We start from the raw sequence: 23,753 nt of genomic DNA, 5'->3' as shown, positions 1-23,753 counted from the left end.
CAACCCTTACCCCATTCCACTTGCTACAAAGGAGGAAACACAAACCTATTCATAACCAATGTGTCATATTTAATAGCATGAGACTTTATCATGAAAAAATAACTACGATAATGATTGTGATTGGAATTATGTTTGAGTTTTCTTACACGACACCCGCATTCTTTTAAATAACCATTTTCATTTCTTTTTTCAGCCAGACAAAAGGTAAAACATAAGGTTTTATTCTGTCCATCAAACGTGCCTGAAATGTCCCTTTTTATAACATCGTCTTCATTTGTTTATTACAAAAGATACATTCTTTGGCCAATTCATTCAACTTGTCAAAACCGGAAAGCAGGTAAAAATGCTTTGAAATATAAACTGACTTGTGATCTCACATGGAGCAGATGAGGCGTTTTCCCTCAGCGAGAACCGGTCAGGTCACTTGTCAACGGCTCCCTGACGAGAGGTTATAGCATGCATGCTTCAAGGTACATTACATACATTAGTTATGTAGAGGAGTATTTATTGTTATAATCATTACTAAAACCCAGGCTTGGTCGCTGTCCTCAACAGCAAGAGTGCGCCTTACAGAAAGGCCCCATCCGTGGTCCCGTCCAACCCAACAGGTTGCGGCCAAAGTTGGCTGTGGTCAGGATCATCCCGAGCAAAGCCACATTGCCAAACCCTCCCCGCATTCTCTTTTTAGGATCTGATTGGGATACAAAATAACAATCCGTTAGCTAAACTGCTTTAGCTAAGAGGAAAAAAGGTAAGAGACGTGGTACACCCTAGAGACAGATCCGACAGTCACCCAGTCTTTGGGTTGCGGGAGGAAGCTGGAGAAAACCCACAGGGAGAACATGCAATCTCCACACAGACATGCCACAGTGGGTCAACAGGTTCACACCCAGAACCTTGGTACTTAGAGGCGGCAGTGCTAACTGCTGATAAAAGAGCAGAAAATATAAATGAAAGGCAACACGTTCTTACCTCCTGTAGAGTACCCATGTGCGTACACCTCTCTGCTAATGATCCATACAGCTCCAAGTCCACTGGCTACATGCTGTTACACACACACATAAAACACTTAGATATGATGAGAATGTTGACATTCCTGCATTCTGCATACAATGGCCCTATTTTTTCAAATCCTATCAAAAGGAAATTTCAGTCAAACTTTGTTTTTATAAATGCTTACATTTTTTTGTAACACCTTAGTCTGCGAATTGTATTTAAGTGTTGTGTTAGTATGACACTACAAAAATAAACTCACTGGACAATTCAAACCACCAACAGCCAGGCAGAAGAGGAAGGCAGGGTACAGCTCCAGGCTAATGAGAGGTGATAACAGATTTTTTTTTATCACATTACTACATTAGCTTTAACCTCCTTTTCAAATGCAACAACTTCTGAGTGACAGTGTGCAAATCTTTGTTGCATTGTCCTGGTTTACTCTGGTGTATACTCACGTGTTTTGGTGTGCACGCTGGATACAGTTGAAAATGTTTCCGGTTTCAGGGTCATCGCTGTACATCTGAGGATACTGTTAAGGCGAGGCAAGTTTATTTGCACAGGCTGGCACCTTTCAACAAAACCAATTCACTGTTAGACCGCATTCCATGGGCCACAAAGAGGCCCTGCCCACGTATGAAGCAACTTCATCAAAGTAGAGACCTATGCTTACAGTGAGTGGTGATTTGATATAGGAAAATTTACATTAGACTCTCCTATATGTATTTGAACAGTAATACTTGCTCACCTGCACGTTGTACTTCTTGCGAGCTTTGCCAACTTTGATGGCCAGATGCCCAACCATGACCATACTGGCAACACCCGTCAACACCACAAGTCCATACTCTTTGGAGAGAACAACCATCCTGACAGACCTGAGAGAGAGGAAAAATTACAGTCGCACACAAAACACAGTCAAGAAGAGGACACAATAAACACACAGAATATCAGTGAAAATATGTACACAGTCACAGAAAGTATTACGCAGTCACACAAAATCACAGTCACACAAGAAAACAGGCAATCAAAAAATAGCAGTCACACAAAAATTGTAGGCGATCAAAAAAACATTGCACACTTAAAAGACTAAACAGTAAAAAAAAAAAAAACGTACAGTCACAAAAAAAAACCCAGACACGAAAACACACAATTCTTCAGATTAAGAGTAACATGAGTGTCACAGAGGACAAAAGACAGACAGGAGCAGGGACGCCTTCAGACGAAAGGTCATCGGAGGATTCAAGCGGCGCCATTATTACAACAACAACATGTCTGCAAGTAGAAGAAGCGATCAAAGCCCCAGCTCTCTAACAACAACACAACGTTTAACTCACAGATGAAGCGAGAGCTGTTACACACACGGAGAGAACACACAACACAGACCAACTCTCGCAAGACCCGAAGTTTTCTGGTTTAAAGCTACTTCCGTGTGCGCACAGGATGACGTACCAGCACAGACGCTCGGGGGGGCGTGGTCACCGCTGAGAATAAATGCCTGTGTTTTATTTTCTTAGATGATTGACTAGCTTTTATAGCGGATGTGTGCTAAAAGTCAGGGCAGCACCCACTTTCACTCGTCACATACAGGACCTGTAGACATCCTCAGGTGACCTGAGGAAACCAGGTCAAATGGGGTTGTCACTGAGAACAATTGGGATTACTATGTATGAAAATCTTAGACTGTATATAAAGATGGAAGACACATGACTACCTTCTTCCACTATCTAGAATTAGAGCTGTTATTGATTGAAAATTTGCATAAAAAAACATGTCAGTATGCCCTGAAAAATAAAGTTGAAAGTATCAGCCGAAGGGAACAGTAGAACACAGATGTGACTGTCTTCTGATAGTTGACGAGCTATAATTGAATAATAATGTCTGTAGATACAATAATTGAATAACTGATAATAATATCAACAAAGAAAATAATAACAATAATGATCATAAATAACCACAAGGGGAAATACATCCTTCTTTCATGTCCTTTAAATGTCAATCAATACAATCTTTGTGTTCTAAGCACTATTATTTACAGAGGTTAAGTGTGACAAAGTACATAATGCAAGGTGGCTATACCGAACAACAAGACCTGCTATCAAGCCAAAATGAGGGGAAAAGAGTCATCAAGTGCCAGTGCAGGGGATCCATGGGAAGAGACCAAAGTGTTTGTCCAGGGGGGAGAATCCAGGAAGTAGTGTGGCTGATGGAGCTGGATCAGACGTCAGTGACACAGCAGGTAAACCCGTAGCATTCAAGACAAGCAAACGTTGGCCGAATCGAGATTACCACAAGGTAAATCTGCATTCCGGCAGAGCAGCAGTGATCGGACTGCACAACAGGTGAGTGAGTGGATGATTCTTGGATGAGGATTCACGGCAACCTCAAGAACAGCTCAAAGTCTGCTATTTCTTTTATGTTAGAAAAGGAAATACTTGAGAATAGAAATAAATGCAATCTCTCCTAATCCATAGCATATCTGTTTTATTCTCTTACAGAAAAACACAAATCAAGAACTATACAAGAAATGAAAAACATACAAGGAGCACTGTTTTTCACACTTACCTTTATGCCAAAGACTTACAGCACACATTTTCAACCCCTGAGAATAATTAGCGAGCACAATGCTCACTTATCACTTCCAGGGATGACTCATACTTTGCTGTGTTTGCCATGTTCACTGTATTTAAAATCACTGGTTGATATATTGATACACTCCCAAAATATTCCAGTGGTTAGTTAGAGTGTGACAAAACCCTCAAACCTCAGATGAGCCTGTAGGGAGAGAAATGCATAAAAGTTCCGCCTCTCAAAATCAAAAAGCTTTAATGCATTTATATTTACAGTGTGTGCAAAATCGGCACAGGTTAATAAACCACAGACAAATTCTATTAAAACAGTAAAAGGTGCAATGACAGCAGACAAAAGATGGAGAAAACCCTCCAGTTCTCCACAGAATTGGCCTTTTTAATTTGGTAGTGAAGAATGGAGGACCACAAGTGTCAGAACTGATAATAAAGCATTTTATTAGTCAATGAATTGTACAATATAAAAGCGACTTAAAAATGAGTTGGTTATTCTATTTATAAACTATATTACAATGTAACTAATTATTTGACATAGCAATGCTTTTGGGTCAGTCCTAAGCGAGGGACCCTGCAAAAGTTTATTCCCTCAGAACAATACCAAGTATCCGTCACTAGATGTCCTCATGAAGTCACTTAACATCCCCTGGCTTCAAACAGCTGTGTGGAACAACTCAGCCCCAGCATGTGTAAAAAAAGCACTAGGTTATATATGCCAACAGGCCTCCTGCTCTTTTTTACACCAGGGAATAGCAAGTACAACTCCAAACTTCTTCATGTGGACGCATGCGTGTGTGAGAAAGAGTGAGTGTGGTCAGTGTGCAGCTGGTTGTCGACTCTCATCTGAGGGGGTCGTTTTATTTTCACGGATTGTCAGCGGCACATCTGTCCTCCTCCTCCTCCTCCTCCTCCATCATGCCTAGTCTGATTCAGCACTTCAACACCTACACACAGAACCGAGAATAGACTCGGGACTCTCACTTAGACTGGAGAGGGGAGGAGAGAACCACTGCTGCCTGAGACCACCCTGTCCCATCTCATCTCGTCCCACCGTCTGCTGGCTGGATACTGGGCAGAGTTCGGCTGGTTGCCAGTGGCAGATATGTCAGTCATTGTCATGAACGTCTCTCTGCACATATACGGGCCTGAGCTGTGATGGGCTGATAGGGATCCCCCTCGCTCAGCACATTGTAATAATTGGTCCACTATCTTGTTACGAAAGCTTAAAACCCCATGTGATGTTATCTCACACAATCTCAGGTGTCAGGTGTCAGGTGCACCTGCTTCTTGCTCCAGCTACACACACACACACACACACACACACACACACACACACACACACACACACACACACACACACACACACACCTGAGGCAAAGGCTGATCGAAGTGTATGCAACACAAACGCATGTGCGCACACACAAACACACACATGACAGGGAGTGCATATTCCTGCATTCTGCATACAATGGCCCTATCATTTGTTGTACTATCTTGATGAGGACACTCACTGCCCTAATGCACCCCCTGTGGCCCAATACACTCGGCATTCAGTCGTGATGGTTAACATCACGACTGAATGCCTAACCAAACCCTTTAACTAAAACTAAACTTTACCCTAAAAATCTACCCTAACTTAACCTAATTCTAAATTTAACCTAATTCTAATCCTAAAAACAAGTGTAACCCTCAAACACCCGATTGAAGGTGACTCAGAAAGTGAGGACCTGTCAAAATGTCCTCACTTTCTAAAAATATCCACAAGTCCTATAGGCTAAAAAATGATCCTCGCAAAGATATCTGTACAAGTACACACACACACACACACACACACACACACACACACACACACACACACACACACACACACACACTTGTGTTTATGTTTGTAAATCTATCTTAGTGAGGACATTCCCCCTTACCCTAACCTTAACCATCAATACTTAGCAAAAACCTAACCCAATAACCCTAAAACCAAGTCTTAACCCTCAAATGGGTCTGAAAGTGAGGACCAGCCAAAATGTCCACACTTCCCCAGAATGTCCTCACTCTCTAAGTTGTATATAGGCTAAACTTTATATTCACAAAGATACCTGTAGTGCACACACGCACACACACACAGATCTCATATGGGTGCACTCACATGCACACACACACACACACACCTGAGGCACGGTGGTGATGCCTGCAGCTGAAGCATTATAGGTCACCTTTATTCCAGCTGCTCTCCTGAATCATGCTTCGCAACGGCCTCAATATTTAATGTTAGTCTTCCATTACCTCGGCTCTATCTGTCCAAGGCGTCAGATCGCCCCACAGCGCGTAACCCCCCGCGCCCCCACCCCCATCCGCCGCCGTGCACTTCAGCGCTCACCCACCCCCCCCCCCTCCTCCCCCATCTTTTGGATTCAGTTTCGGAAAAGCGAGACATGCTGAAGGGAGCGACTGACCGTGATCGTCGGCAGCAGCGCAGCGGGAGAGGACGCGGTGAGCTTGTACCCGGGTACGTTCTGATGTCGGGAACTCGTTCGATCCGATGACACGTGAAGCAGCAGGAAAAACACGCGATTGTCAAGTTCCAGACAGTGGATGCGCGCTCTGGATCCACGCGGGAGAAGACAGGATGAACTGAGACATTGCGCGCAAGCGGGTGCCACGGGCAGGCGCGAAGGTTTGACCTCTGCGGGGATCATTTCTGTGATTAATCATTTGGCGAGGACATGTCAATGAAGAATGTGACCGCGCCTGATTCTCTCCGAACGGGGTGGATGAAGCCCTCGGCGGTGACATGCGTCTTGCCCCGCAGCCAAGCGCGCAACCCCTGCGGCTCCTAGTTGTGCTCCTCCTCGCCACGGGGGTGACCGCGTCCCCGGTGATCTCCGCCGGCTGCCCGGACAGGTGCGTGTGTGACGACCAGCTGGTGGTTCAGTGCGCCGGGCAACACCTGACCACCTTCCCGGTCAACTTGCCGCTGGCCACGCGGCAGCTCATCATCTCTAACAACCGCATCGTGGAGCTGCCGCCGCTGTCGCTCAACTACCTCTCGGACCTGGTGTACCTGGACTGCAGCAACAACTCCCTGACCGAGATATCGGAGTCCACGTTTGGGAACCTGCGCAAGCTGGCCTACCTGGACCTCTCCTTCAACACCCTGACCCGAATCGAGGACCGGACGTTCGGGCCCTTGGCGAGTCTGGTGATGCTGAGGATGACGGACAACCCGGGGCTCTCGGAGATCCACCCGGACACCTTTTCGGAGAACGCAGCGCTCCAGGTTCTGGACGTGAGCAGGAACAACCTGACGGTGCTCAACATCACCTCCCTGATCTCTATGCCCTCCCTGCGCTCCGTGGGGCTCAGCGGGAACCCGTGGAGCTGCGAGTGCGACAACGAGGACCTGTGTCTGTGGGTCCACCTGGAGGGCTTCAAGTTCCAAGGTCCTATCAATGATTTATTCTATTTCATTCTTATATGATATACGGTGCTGCACAATATCACGAACCTGTACCGTGAGGGTGGGTTTTCCTGAGCCTGGAGTGGATTCGTCCCACATGGACTCCTGTGCTCTAGATATTAATTATTAGATAACCTGTTATGTAAACTATTGGTCTTTTTCTGGCTCAATAACTGGTCTGTATCCACGAAGAGATGGAAATGTGTCTTTTCATTTTATATTTCAACAGACAACTTAAAATTGTTATGAAAGAGAAAGCAGACAACTTAGATAGCAGAAATACTTTAACTATTAGATACTTAAATCTGATAAACTATTGGTGTTATAAATTTGGTGTCAAAATTAAAGATCAAAATATGCTGTAGCTTTATATATCAGTCAATCACTAAATACATGTTTCAGTGGCTGGGTTAACCTGCTACTGGGCCTCTGGACAAAAAGTAGCCATTGATTTGAATTGTTTATATTTAGATAGAAAGTTGTAAAACTGAATTTTGCCATATAGGGGCATCAAGATTACAGTGTCCTCTCTCAAGCTTATCATGTCAACTGATGGGCCTAGGGTGCTCTGTACTGCCAAACTCCTTTTCAATACCATGATCTCCACAATCATCCCTTCAGAGATCTTGCTGTATTTCCATTCAAAGGCCCCTCTTCATGCCACTTTTGCTTGGTTACATTGAAAAGAAACTTGCCAGCATTTTGTGACCTCGTGTGTGTTGTCACATTGCACGGCGGCTTCCCCGCAGTCAGAGGCGTGACACGCAGCACAACAGCGTGGGCATCTCTCACGCCATTCCAGCTGCACACAGACGCTCATTCCCCTCTGTGGCCACATCTGCTGCCAGCATCAGAGTGGAACTCGTGTTTGCACCTTTTCTACAGGACAGTGACGCAGAATAAAAGCAGAACACTTCCACCTTGAACAGGCCGTGTGCAAAAAGAGCCACTCGAACCGGAGCTTCTGGGTTCCCTGTGGCCCACTTTGCCTGGCTGGTAATACAGCCGTGCTGATATTCCACGGCTTATATCAGTCAAGGTGATTTTTTAAATTCCACCCTGCTTACAATAACACTATGGTTATTGAAGGTTTATGAAATATGGATTGACCATTTATAAAACAAGTCATTATTAAAGGATGCATTATTCAATCTGCAGTAAAACAAAAGGGAGGAATTGAAAATAAGTGACTGTAAAAAAATGTTTGCTTCTATCAAAGCAGCACTAATATTCTTCAGAGCCCTTCAAGGAAGGGGTGACTCCATGCTTACTGGTGTTGAACCATGTCACGTCAACATGTCACATCAAAACGCTCTGTCACGTCGTCACCCCTGAGCACACACCATCATGACAACCAGCATCGTACATCGTCACCCACAACTGCATCATTGTCAATGGTAAGACACAGTGTGTTTCATATGCTAAATATACAGCCCGGGCTTTATCCAAGTCTAAGTTCGACCCTCTCTCAGCTTTCAGTGGGATGAGGCGCAGGTGACGACTGGAGCGTGACAGCATTCAGACTATCGAATAACAAAGCTGCTGAAAGAAGATCGGAGACCGGGAGCCATCTGATTTCTTCAGTAGCAACCGTGTTCATTAATTCAGCCCTGCACGCTCGCTGCAGTTTGGGAGGAGAGCAGCGAGTCGTTTATCCCAGAAATTACTTATCGATCTATTTAGCGAGTGGGATAGTTTCCTGCAGGTGTGTGATAAATAGATCACGGTTGCACCATCAAATATTGATCGCTCTTTCTCGTTTTATTTCGGTCAAGCTGATAGAAGTGTTTGATATTCCATAATACTTTTAGTGTGGATGTGTCACTATGCAAAAGGGCAGCAGCTATTTATAGTGCGTCTTAGTGAGCAAGAAGCCAGTCATAATTCGAACACTATAGCTGTTGAATGCACACCACTCATAGTAAAAAGGCATCCCCTGCTTCTCTCTCCTATGCACAAACACACACACACACACACACGCACACACGCACGCACACACACACACACACACACACACACACACACACACACACACACACACACACACACACACACACACACACACAGCGGTTCACCATGGTACCTGTGAAGCTTAGTTCAAGTCCAAATTGAATCCTGCAAGAGCTGTCCTATTTTCTTGCCGCTCATTGCCTTTTGTTTATCTTAATTTTGAGTGGTGCCTCTTCCAGTGACACCTGCCAGCATGGGAGAAGGCGGACACACATACACACACACACACACACACACTGTCACACACATTCTCCATCTCTGCTATGTACACACATAGCCTGTCCATCTTTTTTTCCAGCAGCCAGCAACGCAGACAACACCTCAATATCGCCTAAATTGAGCACCTTGTGTCTTTAAACCATGTTAACATGTGCTGTCACATGCATACAAAACCACAAATACGCATTCACGCATGTAAACACACACAGAACTGACTTTTAGTGCTTTAGGTGGAGGAGACAGAAGGTTAACATTCTCGAGGCGACTGTGTTTCGGCTCCAAACTCTGTCTCCACAGCCTTGTTATCTCGCATCTCGGTCTCACCTGGTTCATACAACACGAGCCGCCTGTCTACTTGGTTTAGGAAACGCATCTACAGCGAGCGCGTGAGCGAGCGCGAGGGAGAGAAAGCTTCAGGAAGGAACCAACAGATTCTCCTCTGTCTCGCCTTACTGGCTGGATTAGCACTCTCTCAGCTGTTATATAAGGAGAGTGTCTAGAAATAGAGCAGAGAGCGTGGATGGGGGAAGGAAAGAGGGAAAGCCCTCTTCTTTGATGCCAGTCCCTTGAGGGTGGAGGAGGATGAGTGGTGGGGCTGAAGCCAGAAGGGTTTCCTTCCTGGCTGTCAGGCACAAACACTCGCACGGGTATAACACACACACACACACACACACACACACACACACACACACACACACACACACACACACACACACACACACACACACACACACACACACACACACACACACACACACACACACATGCTGCAAGGGCACAGATAGTAGATGGGAAAGTTGATTCTTGTGGAGAGGGTTTGTGCATACATATGAGATAAGAGAGTGTGTGCTTCTGCATGGGTGGACACGTGTGTTTGTGACTAACTGCATTTTGTGTGAACAGTGCACAGGATCAGAGCAGGCATTGGATTATCTGTGGTAGATGGAGCTTAGAGAAGCCGACTGTCTTTGTGTTCCTCAGATCTCTGAGCCAAAAACATTAGGAAAACAACGGTTTCAGCCGTCCTGTAAATTTCCTAATAAATGAAAGTGATTGAAGGATACCATACCTCTCTATCACCCTCTGTCATTTCACACTTCCCACCCACCTGAGTCAGTCACAACACCGCGTGGTACCATTGGGAGGGCATCAAGACTAGTTTGCAACTGCTAGCAGGAATTAAAATAGGAAAAATTAATGAATGACTAAATTATAAATAGGAGTTAACCAGGTGAAGAATATTTGAAATAGGCTACCTAGCCAAACAATTAATAAGCATCTAAAATCAATGAATAAACCGGTAAAAAAATAATGTAGCTTAGCCTGGAATCTGAAGTCCCACAGGATCTCAGTTCTGTTGTTCTCAACCGCCTTTGGTGGTATGTCCCATGATCAGTACTTGTGTACCTCTAATCCACACACAGATGTTCCTGTTCACTGTCCCAGCCACTTGGTAATGCCTCTCAGTGTGCCCTGTCCCAGCCTGCATCTTACACCCTGCTACTATGTGCTGGACTGTCTCTATGTGCTGGACTGTCTCCAGGGCGTCTTTGCACAGCCGGCCCCTGAGGCCTTGTCTGCTGTGGTTGACCCTAGACTCTATGGATCTTGTGCTTAAGGCCTATTCTTGTGCTGCCATGATGAGTGCCTTTGTGTTGTCTGTCAGACCAGCCTTTTCCAGCCACTGGTAGGATCTCTTAATATCAGCGACTTCCTCTTTTCTTCTGTGGTACATGCCGTGCAGGGGCTTGTCCTTCGATGATGGTTCATCTTCCTCCTCCTACTCATCATCATCATTGGGTTTCTGCGGTCGAGGTATTTACTTAACAGCTCGTCACTTGGGGCTATCTTCCTCATGTAGTCCTGGATTTTAATTGCCTCTCTCTCTATATATATATATATATATCTATATATAACAAAAATGGAGCTTAGTCTGTATATAGAGCCAATTAAAATGTATATATATTGGCTCCTCTGACATTAGCATGTCATCAAGAGCCTGGTCAAACACACATGAAGTCAGTTACCACAGGTCAGATCATTACAAGCAGAACAGCAAAGCATAGCCAAAAACAAATACTGGTATACCTACTGTACATACATGGATGAAATGCACATTGGGCTAAGTTGGTACAAAGAGACAATAAAAGGAGTCGCACAAAACATGTCAGATCATCCAGTTCTTCATTTAGTGTGTTTTAAGGTCAATATATATTCACATTGGAGTAGAATTTGGTTTATATAACCCCTAAGATGGTTGGGTAACATAATGCCAAATCTGCTGAGTGCTGTCTGCCAAGTGTCTAGCGACAGCTTATTGAGGTTCAGCACGGTGGATGGCTCCTTTATGTTTGTTAATCTTACATCTAAGTTGTCTCCTTGTTTTTTCGACATATTTGAGAGCACATTTGGTGCATGGTAGGCAGCATTACTGGAGCTACATGATAGAAAAGAAGACAAAGGCGCAGCAGGTGCAACTCATAGACAGTTGAAACAGATTGCAAGAGTGTAGTCGAGAAATTGACTCCAACAATAACAATGCAGTCATATGAAAGACATTACAGAAGTTGTTATTACCTGTACACTTTAAAGTGAACTCACATCAGCATTTGGAACATGAGGATGGTGTTGATGAAGGGGTATTCAGTTCATCTGATAGAGAAGTGTACATAAGACAAAAAAGGTTTAGTAACCCTTGATTTAGAGGACAACATGTCTATAGTAAACTGCATTGTACAGTAAGTGTGATTACAGTGTGTCGATCCAGGTTTTCCTTAAATATCAGGCTGCCGAGAGGCAAAGCAGCAAACATTTACATGCAGACTCTACAATATATATGGCAGCAAAATGAGAGAGTGGATTTTTAAAGCTGTTCAGAGACAGGGTTATGGAAAACTGTTCCCTGTGCAGGAACTTCCAAGTCTTTTCATCTGTCCCTGTGGGAATTCCCCTCAGCACAAAAGCTCTGGAAACACAGATGCCAATTAAAAACAGCGGCCGCGTGGAGACGGCAGCATTCGGTTGTGTTGCACACACTTTCTGCTCTCAGTAACAAAAGGCTTTGGGATTATTTCCCTGAAAAATGCATCTCTCGTCAGCCGCTGCAGAGCTCAACATCCACAATGTGGCCGCGGTTAATATTGACTGAAAGGCCTTTGAAACTGGATCCAAGCTGTAGTTTTGTGAGAGCTAGGAGGCGTGGGATTTTTTTTTTTTTTTGTGACATTTTTGTTAGGATTTGTGGATTTCAGCAAGGTCTTAGTCGTAGTCGTACCCGGCGCCTGATGATGAGAAACCTTATTATCAGTGGTTTCAGGCAGACACAAAGGCCCAAGTCACTCTCTAATCCTGTGGGGGAGAAAAGAGTTTGAATAATTCATCCATGATTTTTTTTTTTTTATGCTGCATCAACTCAAGGCTGTCGTACATGGGAGGCTCCCAAAGCCCCCAGTTTTCTGATAAGGAGAGCAACATGGTTATGCAAGTGCCGTTTGAACTCGAATGTTTTGTGGATCTCTTCAGCTCAGTTTGCAGCAGATGTGCCATTTACAAATGTTATGTAAAGTGATATGTCGTAATGTGTTCATGAATGATTTAACAGGCTGCTGTGATTAATGCCATATGTAGAATAATTTTCCTGCTGAATTATTTGTGCATTTTGTTTGTGGCTCTCACAACATCAAAGAATCCTTATAAAACATATGCTGATTATCAAGGCGGTGAATATTTATACTGTTAGAAATGTCACTTGATATTTGCAGAGAAGGTCAGCAGTTAAATTCACTTTAAAGGGACAGGAAATATGATGTTTTTGAGTGTAAAACTCAGCAAACAATACCTAAGGACGTTTTCTTTCTTAACTTTAACTTCGATTGTTGCTCATTTCGTCACAAATTATTAATTTCATTGAAAAAATATTTTGCTTATCTCTGCCAAAGATGTAATGTTTTCATTTGCATTTTTCTTATAATGCAGGATTACGGAAAAAACTACTGGATGGATTTCCATTAAACTTTTTGGAAGGATGTGTTATGAGTTGGTTAGAACCCATTCAATTGTGGTGCAGATCCGAAGCAGGAATGTGTTTTTCAAACATCGTGACAATAACATGAGTTATGAGTTGCGTTTTTTGAACATTTTCCTCAGAGAATAATTCATGGGTCTTGATGAAAATAATCAGGCATGTTTAGGGGACTGATATTTAGGAGTGTGTGTATTTTGGTGCAGATCCAAATAAAAATCTGGATCTATTGCTTCATTAGGCTTCATAAGGGGACTGCTGGGTCTTGGCGGACGCATGCGCTCTACTGAATGACATTCTAGTGCACGTGTATCCTTCTTTGACCAACTGTAATGCAGTTTTACTAACTGTTAGTAAAGGAATAATCATGTGGGTTCAGGAAGTCCCTGTCCTGGATTGATGCTATGAAGATACACACACACACACACCCTGCACCTTCAGTCCAGAACAGCATGAGTTGTCTGAATGATACCACTCCAGGAAATCTGACCAGTTAACAACACCAAGCGATTCAATTCAATTCAAACAACTTTATTAATCCCATGGGGGCAATCATTCATTTGGAATTTGGAACGGCTTATACAAAAACATACTCAGACGGGTACAAGATACAAGGGAGCTAAATGAAGGGTATGAAAAATAAATATTGAATAAATATCAAAGTTGCAGACAGTAAAGAAGTAAAAAAAAAATGATACAAAAAGATCAGTGACAAAGAAGGCAAGGATTTAAAGAATCTATGTACTGATAAGTTGCAGGAGGGATTTGTAGTACAAGCAGGTGACATAACATCCTGATGGCAACAAGTAAAACTCACTGGTTAGAACATTTTCAGGAGACGATATGTACTCTGTGCTTTCCAGAGTATTGTTGGTTACAAAAGAACTGAGATCTTTTTAACTCCTGTGATCTTAGGACAGACAATATTGTTCATGCAAAAAATAAATTATATTCCGAGAGCTATGAATTATGAATTATGTCCTGATCCTTTGATTAATGCTCTTTATTCTCTCTCGGTGTGCGTCTGTGTCACAGATGAGGGCCAGACGGTGTGCGGCTCACCTGCCGACATGCAGGGCCGTCGGCTGGGTGACGTGGGCATCCAGCTGCGGACGTTATGTCACCAGACTCTGGGCTCCTGGGACTACCTTTTCTTTATCGCCATCGGCTTCGTCATCTTTGCTGCCGGCACCGTGTCGGCCTGGGTGATGGGCGTCATAATGGTGCTCTACGAGCGCTACATCAAGAAAAAAGATGAACGGCTCGAAGTGGACGAGGAGGCGGAGGAAGAAACCAGCGAGACGGGCCACACCTCGCGGGCCAGGAGTGACCATGGCAACGGGAATTTAAAAACCTTACACAATGTTTAAAAGATGACGCCATGGATACCCACAGTGCCTCCTGTCAACTTCCAGGACAGTCTGTGAAGTCCAATTAAAGCCCAGAGTCTGTTTAACAGGCTCCGCTCTGAGAGAGAGGAGAGAGGACTCGTCAGATAGAGGGAATGTCATTCTGCTCATCTGTAGTGGGCTTTCAGGTGATGTAACGCACTCTGGCTGCCATAATGGAGGTCTGTGAAACATTTGAGTGGGAAGTGGTCATCCCTGCAGAAAGAAATCAGTAAAGGTGGTTATCATTGCTCTGATGAAATAACAGGCTGGTTTAACATGAGATATTTAGAAATATCATTCCGGTTTATGTACTAGAGGTAGTGGTCTCATTTCCCACCTTAAGAAACTATTTTGACATTTGCGAAGATTAGTTTTCTTGTCAAGAGTAAAATAAGAAGATCAAAACCACTCTGTCTAAAAATATTGAATCAATCAAATTTTATTTGTATAGCCCATATTCACAAATCACTATTTGCCTCAGAGGGCTTAAGGAGCAACATCCCTCTGTTCTTAACCCCCAACAAGAGAGAGAGAAAACTACCAAAACAGAGAAAAAGTGTAGAAACCCAGAGAGAGTCACATGTGAGGGATCCCTCTCCCAGGACAGACTGAAGTGCGGAGGAAAGGGAAGCATGTGGCATGTCCCCCGACAATCTAGGCCGATAGCAACATAATTAAGATCGAGATCAATCTGTCGAGACAAAAAACATGAAGCAGCAACTGTCACTCAGCTTACACTGGAAAATAAAACTGTTTACCAATTTAAAAACAGAAATCAATCATTTATTCTATAATTTGTTCATTTAAATTTGTACTAACTTAATTAATTTGTGTGTCACCAGATGAAGTCATTTCTTTTACGTTGGTCCAACCATGTTCTGTTTTTCAGTGTAATGTAAAGTGTGGAAAACAGGCAGGAACAACCAGCCTGGCTCTGTGCTGAGGTAACAAAATCCTCCTGCCAGCTGTTTCTCCATGTTTCCAGCTTCTGCGTGACACCATGTAAAGTTCGCTCGCTGTAGCCTAACAGACAAATATGAGACTGGGGTCATTCTCCACACATCTGACGCTTTGCAGGAAGAAATAAATAGGAGCAGTTTCCAAAATGTCAAACTTTTTTCTTCAACCGCCATGTGGGTCCAGCCAAGAGCAGCAAAGGAACAGCAGGGCTCAGACCACCAACCCACATAAACTGGTGTGAACTGTTCGTTTTTCCAAAAGATTATGCCAAAAGGAAAAAATCTAATTACTCTGCACAAGAAACCATTGTTACTTTTTGCGACCATAGGGCCTTTTCCTAAAATTATAGGTCAGGAAAGACTGGAGTCAACTATTTCCCCCATATATGTGAGGCATATGTGGAATAATCGATTTTATCCAATTTCCAAAATATTTTGATCTTAAAATATTACAAATCGGATGCTAATTAATCAAAATCAAGTGTATTTCTAGAGCCCACTCATGAAGCAGTGTTTTCACACAAAAAAATTCACCCGTAGACCTCCATGATGGCACCAAGCATGGTCAGAGAATTGTGACGCAGCTTCACAACATCTTTGTTAAACTTAAAGTGTTGTTCTCATTCTGCTCATTCGTATGAAAGGTGTGGATTAAATGCATTTATATAATCCATTTATGTCCCTGTAGATGAGTCAAAGTCAGAGTGTGTGATGTAGCTTTGTGTGTGGCTGAGCTTTTGCCGACACCAGTGTGACAATCTGTGCTCCGACATGTGTGCGGTTTTGTGGTGACAGTTCAACCTCCCCTCAGTTACTCTCTCACGAAGATGCAGTCAAGGTGTATGTGCGGAGGAACCACAGTATTTACCAAGTGGAGAGCCAACATGTGCCATCTGCTGAGGTCTGCTTTGGCAGCGGGCCCCATGCTGGATGGCAAGTTATCGGGACTGTGCGATAATTGATTTAGGCCTCTCTGTGTCTGTGTTGGGTTGCTAGTTTGAGTGCAGTGCCCTGTCTGTCTGTGTCTGCATGCACTGTTGATGCACCGAAAAGCCTTATGAGATGTGTATAAACTGTGAGACCGACCCGTTCATGTAAGTAAATAAAGAAAAGGAACATATGGCAATATACAAAAGATCTATAAATGTATAATTTTTGTATTTTTGGAAGAAATATGAAAAGTGTAAAGTAAATCCCAGTTTTATTCATTCATTCATTTGATTTACCAGGATTTACAGCAATAAGACAGTTCAGGAAGGAATTTGTTCCTTGAATAGCTCAAATAACCAAATTTCACACACACAGATGTCAGTCCACTAAATTTACCAGATTTTTCCCATTGAGGAATTAACAGAAATGTCAATAAATTTCCCATCTCGCAACGGTAAAGAAAGTGGAAAAACCTTCTTGAATGAATCCACTCCGAAAGTTAAGTTGTCCTTTTTCGGCCCATACCTCACCCTTCCACCAAAACTCAATAAAATCCAGTTTTGTACTTTTTGTTTAATCGTCCTAAAGACAGTGATGAAAACATAAAACTCTTGGTGGAGGTAAACATCATTCAGTTGTGATATCAGCCCCTGCTGTGTGTGAGGTTTTTCTGCATTTTTGCTTGTTTTTATCTGGATGTACCACTTCACTGACCATGACACTGACTGTTATGAACTGAAAATGTTTCAGGAAAGAACAAAACTCTTGTTGGATAAGGGAAGTCCAAAGGTGGCTACACTTAAATGCTATCGCGTGTGTGTCTGTGCGCGTGTCTGTGTGCAATTGGTTGTGTATCAGAATAATTTACTTGATTTGAGAACACAGAAGAACCTTTTGGGGACCTGAGAACGAGGGCATTCTCTTAAAATTGTTTGTGCCAGCAGTTGTTCCCCTCCTTTTGTGCTGTGCATATTTGACTTGACACACGTTTTACTCTGAAACTGTTTGCATTGTAAAGCTTGGATGTATGCATGTCCAAGCTACTGTTGAAACTGTGCTCGCAAAGGGAAACGGACCCTTTTCACCGAGGACATTTTGACATACTGCAGTTAGACAAGCACAGGTGTAAATAATGGATTTGGCTGTGTCTGAGATCCATGTAACTGCTTCACTTTCAGAGTCCCAGTGTTGTGCATGCATGGGACGCACAAAGATTGGAGGCATTATTCATTTCTTTTTGTAAAACATGTGCAGGCAAAGAAAAAGCTCTTATACTGGTATTATGCGACTTTTACCTATTAAACTTTTGGACTGTGCGTAACCGGTTGTGAGGCTGTAACTCTATCATATGCAATTGTGAGGAATTTGATTATTAGCATGTAAAGTTATTTATTTGTGTGATGAGAAGGTGGTGAAGATTCCACATCATCTGTTGTTTTTTTTGTTCTGTCATCTGAATTGCTACTGACAGACCTTTTTTTCACATGTGCATATTATTGAGATTCTATCTAAATCCATAAAAAACTCACCATTATAGACCTTTTTACATGAGACATTTTGGGACAAGTGTAATTAATAAAATAAATGATTTAATACATCGAATAAATACTAGCTCAGAGACATGGCTTACTCACTTAATTTAAAATGGGAGTTATACTTCATGGAATTAATCTTACTTTTCCTGCCAGTGTGATGGGTCTAAATTTCTCGATTACTCCACTGATATAAGATACTAAGGAATGAATCTGGTGTGTGTGATTATACATTGTTGCCTGCATTCCATTATTATATAAGGCAGTGATCCAATTTCAAAGCAGAACTATGCTTGTGCCGACCTAAGCATACTCACTGGCATAGCACACATAGCTGGATGCTAAAAGTGTCAATCAAAAATAATGACCCATACTGTACCTGTCAGTCTCCTACAAGCTGTTCCAGTCTGCTGAGCACTTCAGCCAGTGGGTGCTGGTTTGCTCTCATGTCTCTGGGTGTTATTTCCGCATGGGCTGCAGTATATACAAAATGCAAAAACTAATATGAATGTCTATTGACATCCGTGTGATTAACCCTCATATCTACATGCGATGCATTTCTATGGCAGACCTCAGCTGTGAGAGTGTGCTACAGTACATTCTGCTGTAAGCACACCGATAAGGCCATGCCATGCCACAGGCAAGGGTGCAGGGTGCGGCCTGGAAATAGGATAGCAGGCGGATCTAATTCATGCTAGCACAGTGAGACGGATGGAATGACAAGGGATACCCACAAGTCTCTGTTTCATAATAAAAATTGGCATAGTTGCAGTTCTCATGCACCTCTCACAACTCTGCATTGACAGCTCTGGCAAACCCTGCAGGTTCTGTATGACTGAATACGCTTTTAACTGTATATAATGAGTAATATACTGAACTAACTGGATGAATTTCAATGTTCTGCGCTTTTTACTCCCCCACAAGTCAAAATCGCCCTGTATGGAGGCACATGTATGAAATGTGCTCGGGTGCACAGAGACAAAAGCATCAGTTCTGCCTCCAGAGCCAACTCCAACACATATCACCTCTCAGTACAATGTACTGTGTGAAAGCTTGGGGAGAAGTGCTCTGTGTGCACCAGAATACAGACACCAACCAGAACAGCATTTTCCCACATCATCAAAAGAACAAAATCTGCAATTCAAATGAGGGAGACTTTTCGGGAAATTCGCTTATTAGCTTTCTTACCAAGAGATGAGAAGGTTAATATTGTTCTCTCTTCTGTGTGTACGGTACATACGAGACCACAGCTAACAGCCAATTAGCTTTTAGTAACAGCAAACCTGGTTCTGCCCAAAGGTAAGAGAAATGCCCCCACCAGCACATCTGAGGCTCAGCAATGAACAGATTTATATCTTATTTGTTTAATACATATAAAACAAAGTGTAAAATCAACATATTGTCGTTATCTGAGGAAATAAGTGATGGACTACTACCAAAAAGTATTTCGAGAAAAGTCATAATATTATAAGAATAAAGTTGTTATTGAGAAGAGAGTTATGTTGCATCCCTAGGATGCGCTGGGATGCATCATCAGTGATGTTCCTGGGGTCAAGGGAGTTATAATATTATGAGAATAAAGACATAATTTACCAAGAAAGTCGATATAACGAGAATTAAGTCGTAGTTGAGCAGAAAGTCATGAGATTATGAGAAAGAGTCGTAATTTAAAAATACAAAAGTCAAAATATCACAAGAATAAAGTCATCATATTATGACAATATAGAAGAAGAAGATCTAGCAAGGAGAACCAGTGCTTTCCAAAGTTCCACTCCTGCATCCAAAAACTTGATCACCAATCTCATTGTTTTGGTTTTTTAGAAACTACAAAATCCCTTTCAATAACAAGGATGTAACCACCAATAACAATTGAACGTCTTAATTCACATACAAAATTACTACTTTATTCTCAAAATCTCTATTTTTCCCTTCAAGTGGCTCCGACGCTCATAACAGAGTTATACACTGAGTTTCCACTATATGAATAATAAGTGAATGAGGGGGTGATTTCTAAGTTGTAGAGCTGCTTTGCATGGAGCTTTCTCTTCCTGCCTCTAGTCTTTATGCTAAGCTAAGCTAAACAACTGCTTCCTGGAGCTTCATATTAAGCACTAACGTATATGAGTGGGGTATCGATCTTCTCATCTAACTCTCGGAAAGAAAATGAATAACCATATTTCTCAAAATATTACAAACAATTTAACTATAAACCATTGCTTTAAGATGACATATTGTATTTGTACTAATGGGTTCTCTATTGTGCTTGATAAAGGATGTTTGTTTTCTTCTCAAGTATCCCATCATTCACCAGCTGGGCTGAGGCCGTGGTCAGGATGTGTTTTAGGTTAGGGACGCACTCAGCCGGCGATGGTCACATCAATAGCACAGCTGCGACCGTGAGCCACTTCAGTGAATAGACGAGGCAATCCACACAAGCTATTGAATGGAGAAGCTCCTGCAGCCCTGTGTCCTGCCTCTGGTTGTTTAACTCAAATGTTTTGCACCTTTGTGCACATCGACTGAGCTGAAAGCAAAGTGGCCACTATAAAAACACCCGCAGATGAGAGATGTGACATTAAGTAAGAGCGGATCTAACCGACCGTGTTAGCCCTCTGACACATCTACTTACAAACACACTCACTCACACTCACATACAAACATGCAAACAAAATGAAAGTCCTTTCCTCACGGAGCAGTGGAATGAGTTACAGCAAAGTTAAAGATGAGGGATTTATTTCCAGCGACTGTGCTTTGGATAGTGCTTTTCTATTTCTGTAATTTCATGAAAATGTCATCATTAGTCACTGCCACATATGGATGCAGCACCAAATTACTGTCAGCCAGATCCAAAGCAGCCAGAGCTGGAACATCAAGGAGCTACTGCAACTTATATTATTTTAAGTTAATCACATTTAACCAGTGTCCACACAAACATGCAAAATGCCTGGTTTTCATTACAGGCCAAGAATCACTTTTCCAGAGTTTTCTCCATTTTCGTTCGCACACCTTCTCAATCATTATTTCATTATTATTTGTCAGCTGGGATTCATTTCAAATCCATGAACCCCATGTTGCATATTATGTGTTTCGTAGTGGACTGGATATTGACAATTCCTCCTCTGGGGAAATGGCTATTGATTGACGGTGAAGAGTGAGCCCCTGCCTGCACTTGACAGACAGGAGGATGGTCTTACTGCTGTTACACATCTGCGCACAGGCTCAGGGGCCTACCAACTCTGTATCCTTCCCTAGCAATAAAAGGTCATTTGAGAAGAGATGGTACGTCCTTTTATGTGTCACAGTTCTGCCTGGAGAAGTGTTGTTTTTTTATTTTTTAGCTTTATCTTGTTATTCAACCTTCCTGCTCTTTAAATGTACTTTTTCCCCCTCTTTCTGTCTCTGGGTGTTTAGAAGGTTAGCGGGTGTCTAATTAGCATCCAAGTCAAAAACCCTTTAAGTTGGCCTCAGGCTCTGCACTGGGGCCTGGTTAGTCTGCAGAACCGGCCTCACACATGTGCACACACACTCACAGCTGGAGATGTATTGCACTGGTGTATTCTGAGTGCCCAGACTGGTTCCCAGTTGTGTTATAATCCATTAGAGATGGCTGCACGAGTGAGATAACGAGATGCTTACTCACACTAAGCTCTAAGTCAAAACCAGCACAATCAAATTTCAAGCCAAGACAGCGACTCTGCAAATTGGGTCTGTGTTATTTTTGCACAAACAATAATGGAGCATGAAAGGGTCTAAAATATCCTTTGACTCGCTCTCTTGCAGCATGACTCCTTTGCTTTTTTTTTTATCTCGTCTGAAGTTATTTTTGGTCATAAGTTTTTTTTTCTACCTGTCAGTTTCCATATAGGAATCTCTATTTCTGTCTTTTTTCTAGTGCAAAGCTTCTGTTTAGATCTTAACAGGAAAGTTACACATTTTGAGAAATATGCTGATTAGCTTTCTAGCTGTGTCTATTTGGACAAGCTAGCTGCTCATTTTTATGCTAAACCATTGGCGCTAAACTGTGCTAACGGGCTGCAGGCTTCAATATGTGCAGACAGTGCTACCTCTATAAGGATCGATTGGTTATTTTCACCCGAACCTGTTTGTTAACTTATTCATTAGCTGGATTATGCAAAAAACAATTTCCATCAAACTTGGTGGTGGGATGAAGATAGATCGGATCTTGATTTTAAAAATCAGTCATATTTAGTAGGCTGATATTTATGGGTGTGTCCATTTTTTGTGCGGATCCATTTTTTTCAGATTTCATAAAATGATTTGTGGCCTTTCAAGTTGACACATTTTGTGTTGCCATATAATACCCTGTTAAGTACTGTAGGAACTAGACAAAATTTGAATAATTTGGCCTTCCCCCGAGAAATCATGGATACGAACACTGCCATCTTGCAAATTTGGCGCAAGTCTGCACATTTGAGTGATAAGAACTAACTACAATGACAGAAACCATGACTTTGTGCCATGTCCCATCCACCTACATGGAGGAAGCAGGTTTTATGACATATAGGCTACTGCAGCCAGCCACCAGGTAGCGATAGAGACGCATCGGCTTTACTTTTGGGGAGCTGTCATGTCCTCCATCTTTATATACAGAATATGAAAAAAAAAAAAGTTCAAGATGTCGTTTTAAGGTGTGCCAGTCTATTTCTGCTAGTATTTGCTAGCGACCAGCATACAGGAAGTTGCTGTTTCAGGTATCTGTTACCTAACTATAGTTTCCATTTCAACACTACAGTTACAGATTAAAGATAAGAGAGGTGTTGGTAGCTGGATTTTGTTTCAGAGCCAGGCATCCAGTATCCTTTCACAACTACCTGAGCTTCTAGGTATCAGTCTTCGGCTCTTACGCCTGACATGAAAGCGAATAGGCACATTCATCCAAATCTCCTAACTAGTCCTATCCTTTATTTCCTCTGCTGTCTATTTGATGTAGTCTTTCTGTCTCATATGTCACTTGAATATTGATGAGCTCTTTGAGCCACAGACAGAAGCTCTAGACCTAATTAATGCGATGCACTTTTACAACTTTGGCTCCTCCGTTCACTTTACCTCCTCATATGCTTTTATATTTTGTTTAAACGGCCGACACCAGTGCTCAATCGCCCCGCATGCTGTGGCATTCTGTGGGAAGCAGTGCAGTTTTCCCACACCTCTCACGACTTTACCTGCTCACATTACACAACATTACACCACGCCCACTGTGAGGTACTTGACCTTTGACCCTGCAGGACTGCCACAGTGAGTTTAATGTTTAGGGGTTGAACAAGTTGTTAAATGCTGACACTGGATCGGTTTTCGCAGCATTTTCCTCTATCATGGCCCACCACACTGCGAAGGCAATGACCTGACCTGGCTGAATCACGGACATGCCATATTCTGTTTAACAGATCCCTTTGAATTCCCTCAAGGGATTTGACACTTAAGAGTTGGAACAAGGGGATGCAACTCAAATATTCCTGTGAGCTTGATAATCCACTTTTCAAAGGGAATTATTAATAGGCCAACTTAGAATAGACGCTGTAGATACCTGGGAGCAGTCCTGTCTTCCAGCTGTGTTACATAAACTATAGTTAATTCATCATCATTTCACCGGGGGGAGAGAGAGAGAGAAAGAGTGAGGAAGAGAGGGATAGGAGATAATAAT

General features: G+C 42.7%; 2 protein-coding genes across 3 annotated transcripts; one reads left to right on the top strand and one right to left on the bottom strand.

Annotated features, from left to right (window-relative positions):
- Positions 1–48: 48 nt before the first annotated feature.
- On the bottom strand, positions 49–2,480 carry mgst3a (microsomal glutathione S-transferase 3a). 2 transcript variants are annotated; one of them, XM_035170909.2, is made up of 6 exons: positions 2,377–2,480; positions 1,742–1,868; positions 1,452–1,525; positions 1,256–1,313; positions 973–1,045; positions 49–691 (listed from the first exon to the last, which is right to left on the bottom strand). In XM_035170909.2, exons 2-6 carry the CDS (start codon positions 1,856–1,858, stop codon positions 549–551), a joined length of 465 nt encoding a protein of 154 aa, XP_035026800.1. In that variant the 5' UTR covers positions 1,859–1,868; positions 2,377–2,480; the 3' UTR covers positions 49–548. The 2 variants fall into 2 exon arrangements, with proteins under 2 accessions (XP_035026800.1, XP_035026799.1); XM_035170908.2 differs by having other exon boundaries at positions 2,328–2,476.
- Positions 2,481–5,989: 3,509 nt separating this feature from the next.
- LOC118118035 (leucine-rich repeat-containing protein 52) lies at positions 5,990–17,880 on the top strand. Its single transcript, XM_035170812.2, has 2 exons — positions 5,990–7,012; positions 14,315–17,880. Exons 1-2 carry the CDS (start codon positions 6,364–6,366, stop codon positions 14,647–14,649), a joined length of 984 nt encoding a protein of 327 aa, XP_035026703.1. The 5' UTR covers positions 5,990–6,363; the 3' UTR covers positions 14,650–17,880.
- The last annotated feature ends 5,873 nt before the right edge of the window (positions 17,881–23,753 follow it).

This window comes from Hippoglossus stenolepis, chromosome 11 (genome assembly GCF_022539355.2).
Source record: "Hippoglossus stenolepis isolate QCI-W04-F060 chromosome 11, HSTE1.2, whole genome shotgun sequence".
Lineage (NCBI taxonomy): Eukaryota > Metazoa > Chordata > Actinopteri > Pleuronectiformes > Pleuronectidae > Hippoglossus > Hippoglossus stenolepis.
Note: the sequence above shows the minus strand (reverse complement) of the source record. Positions and strands in the feature narration are given on the sequence as shown.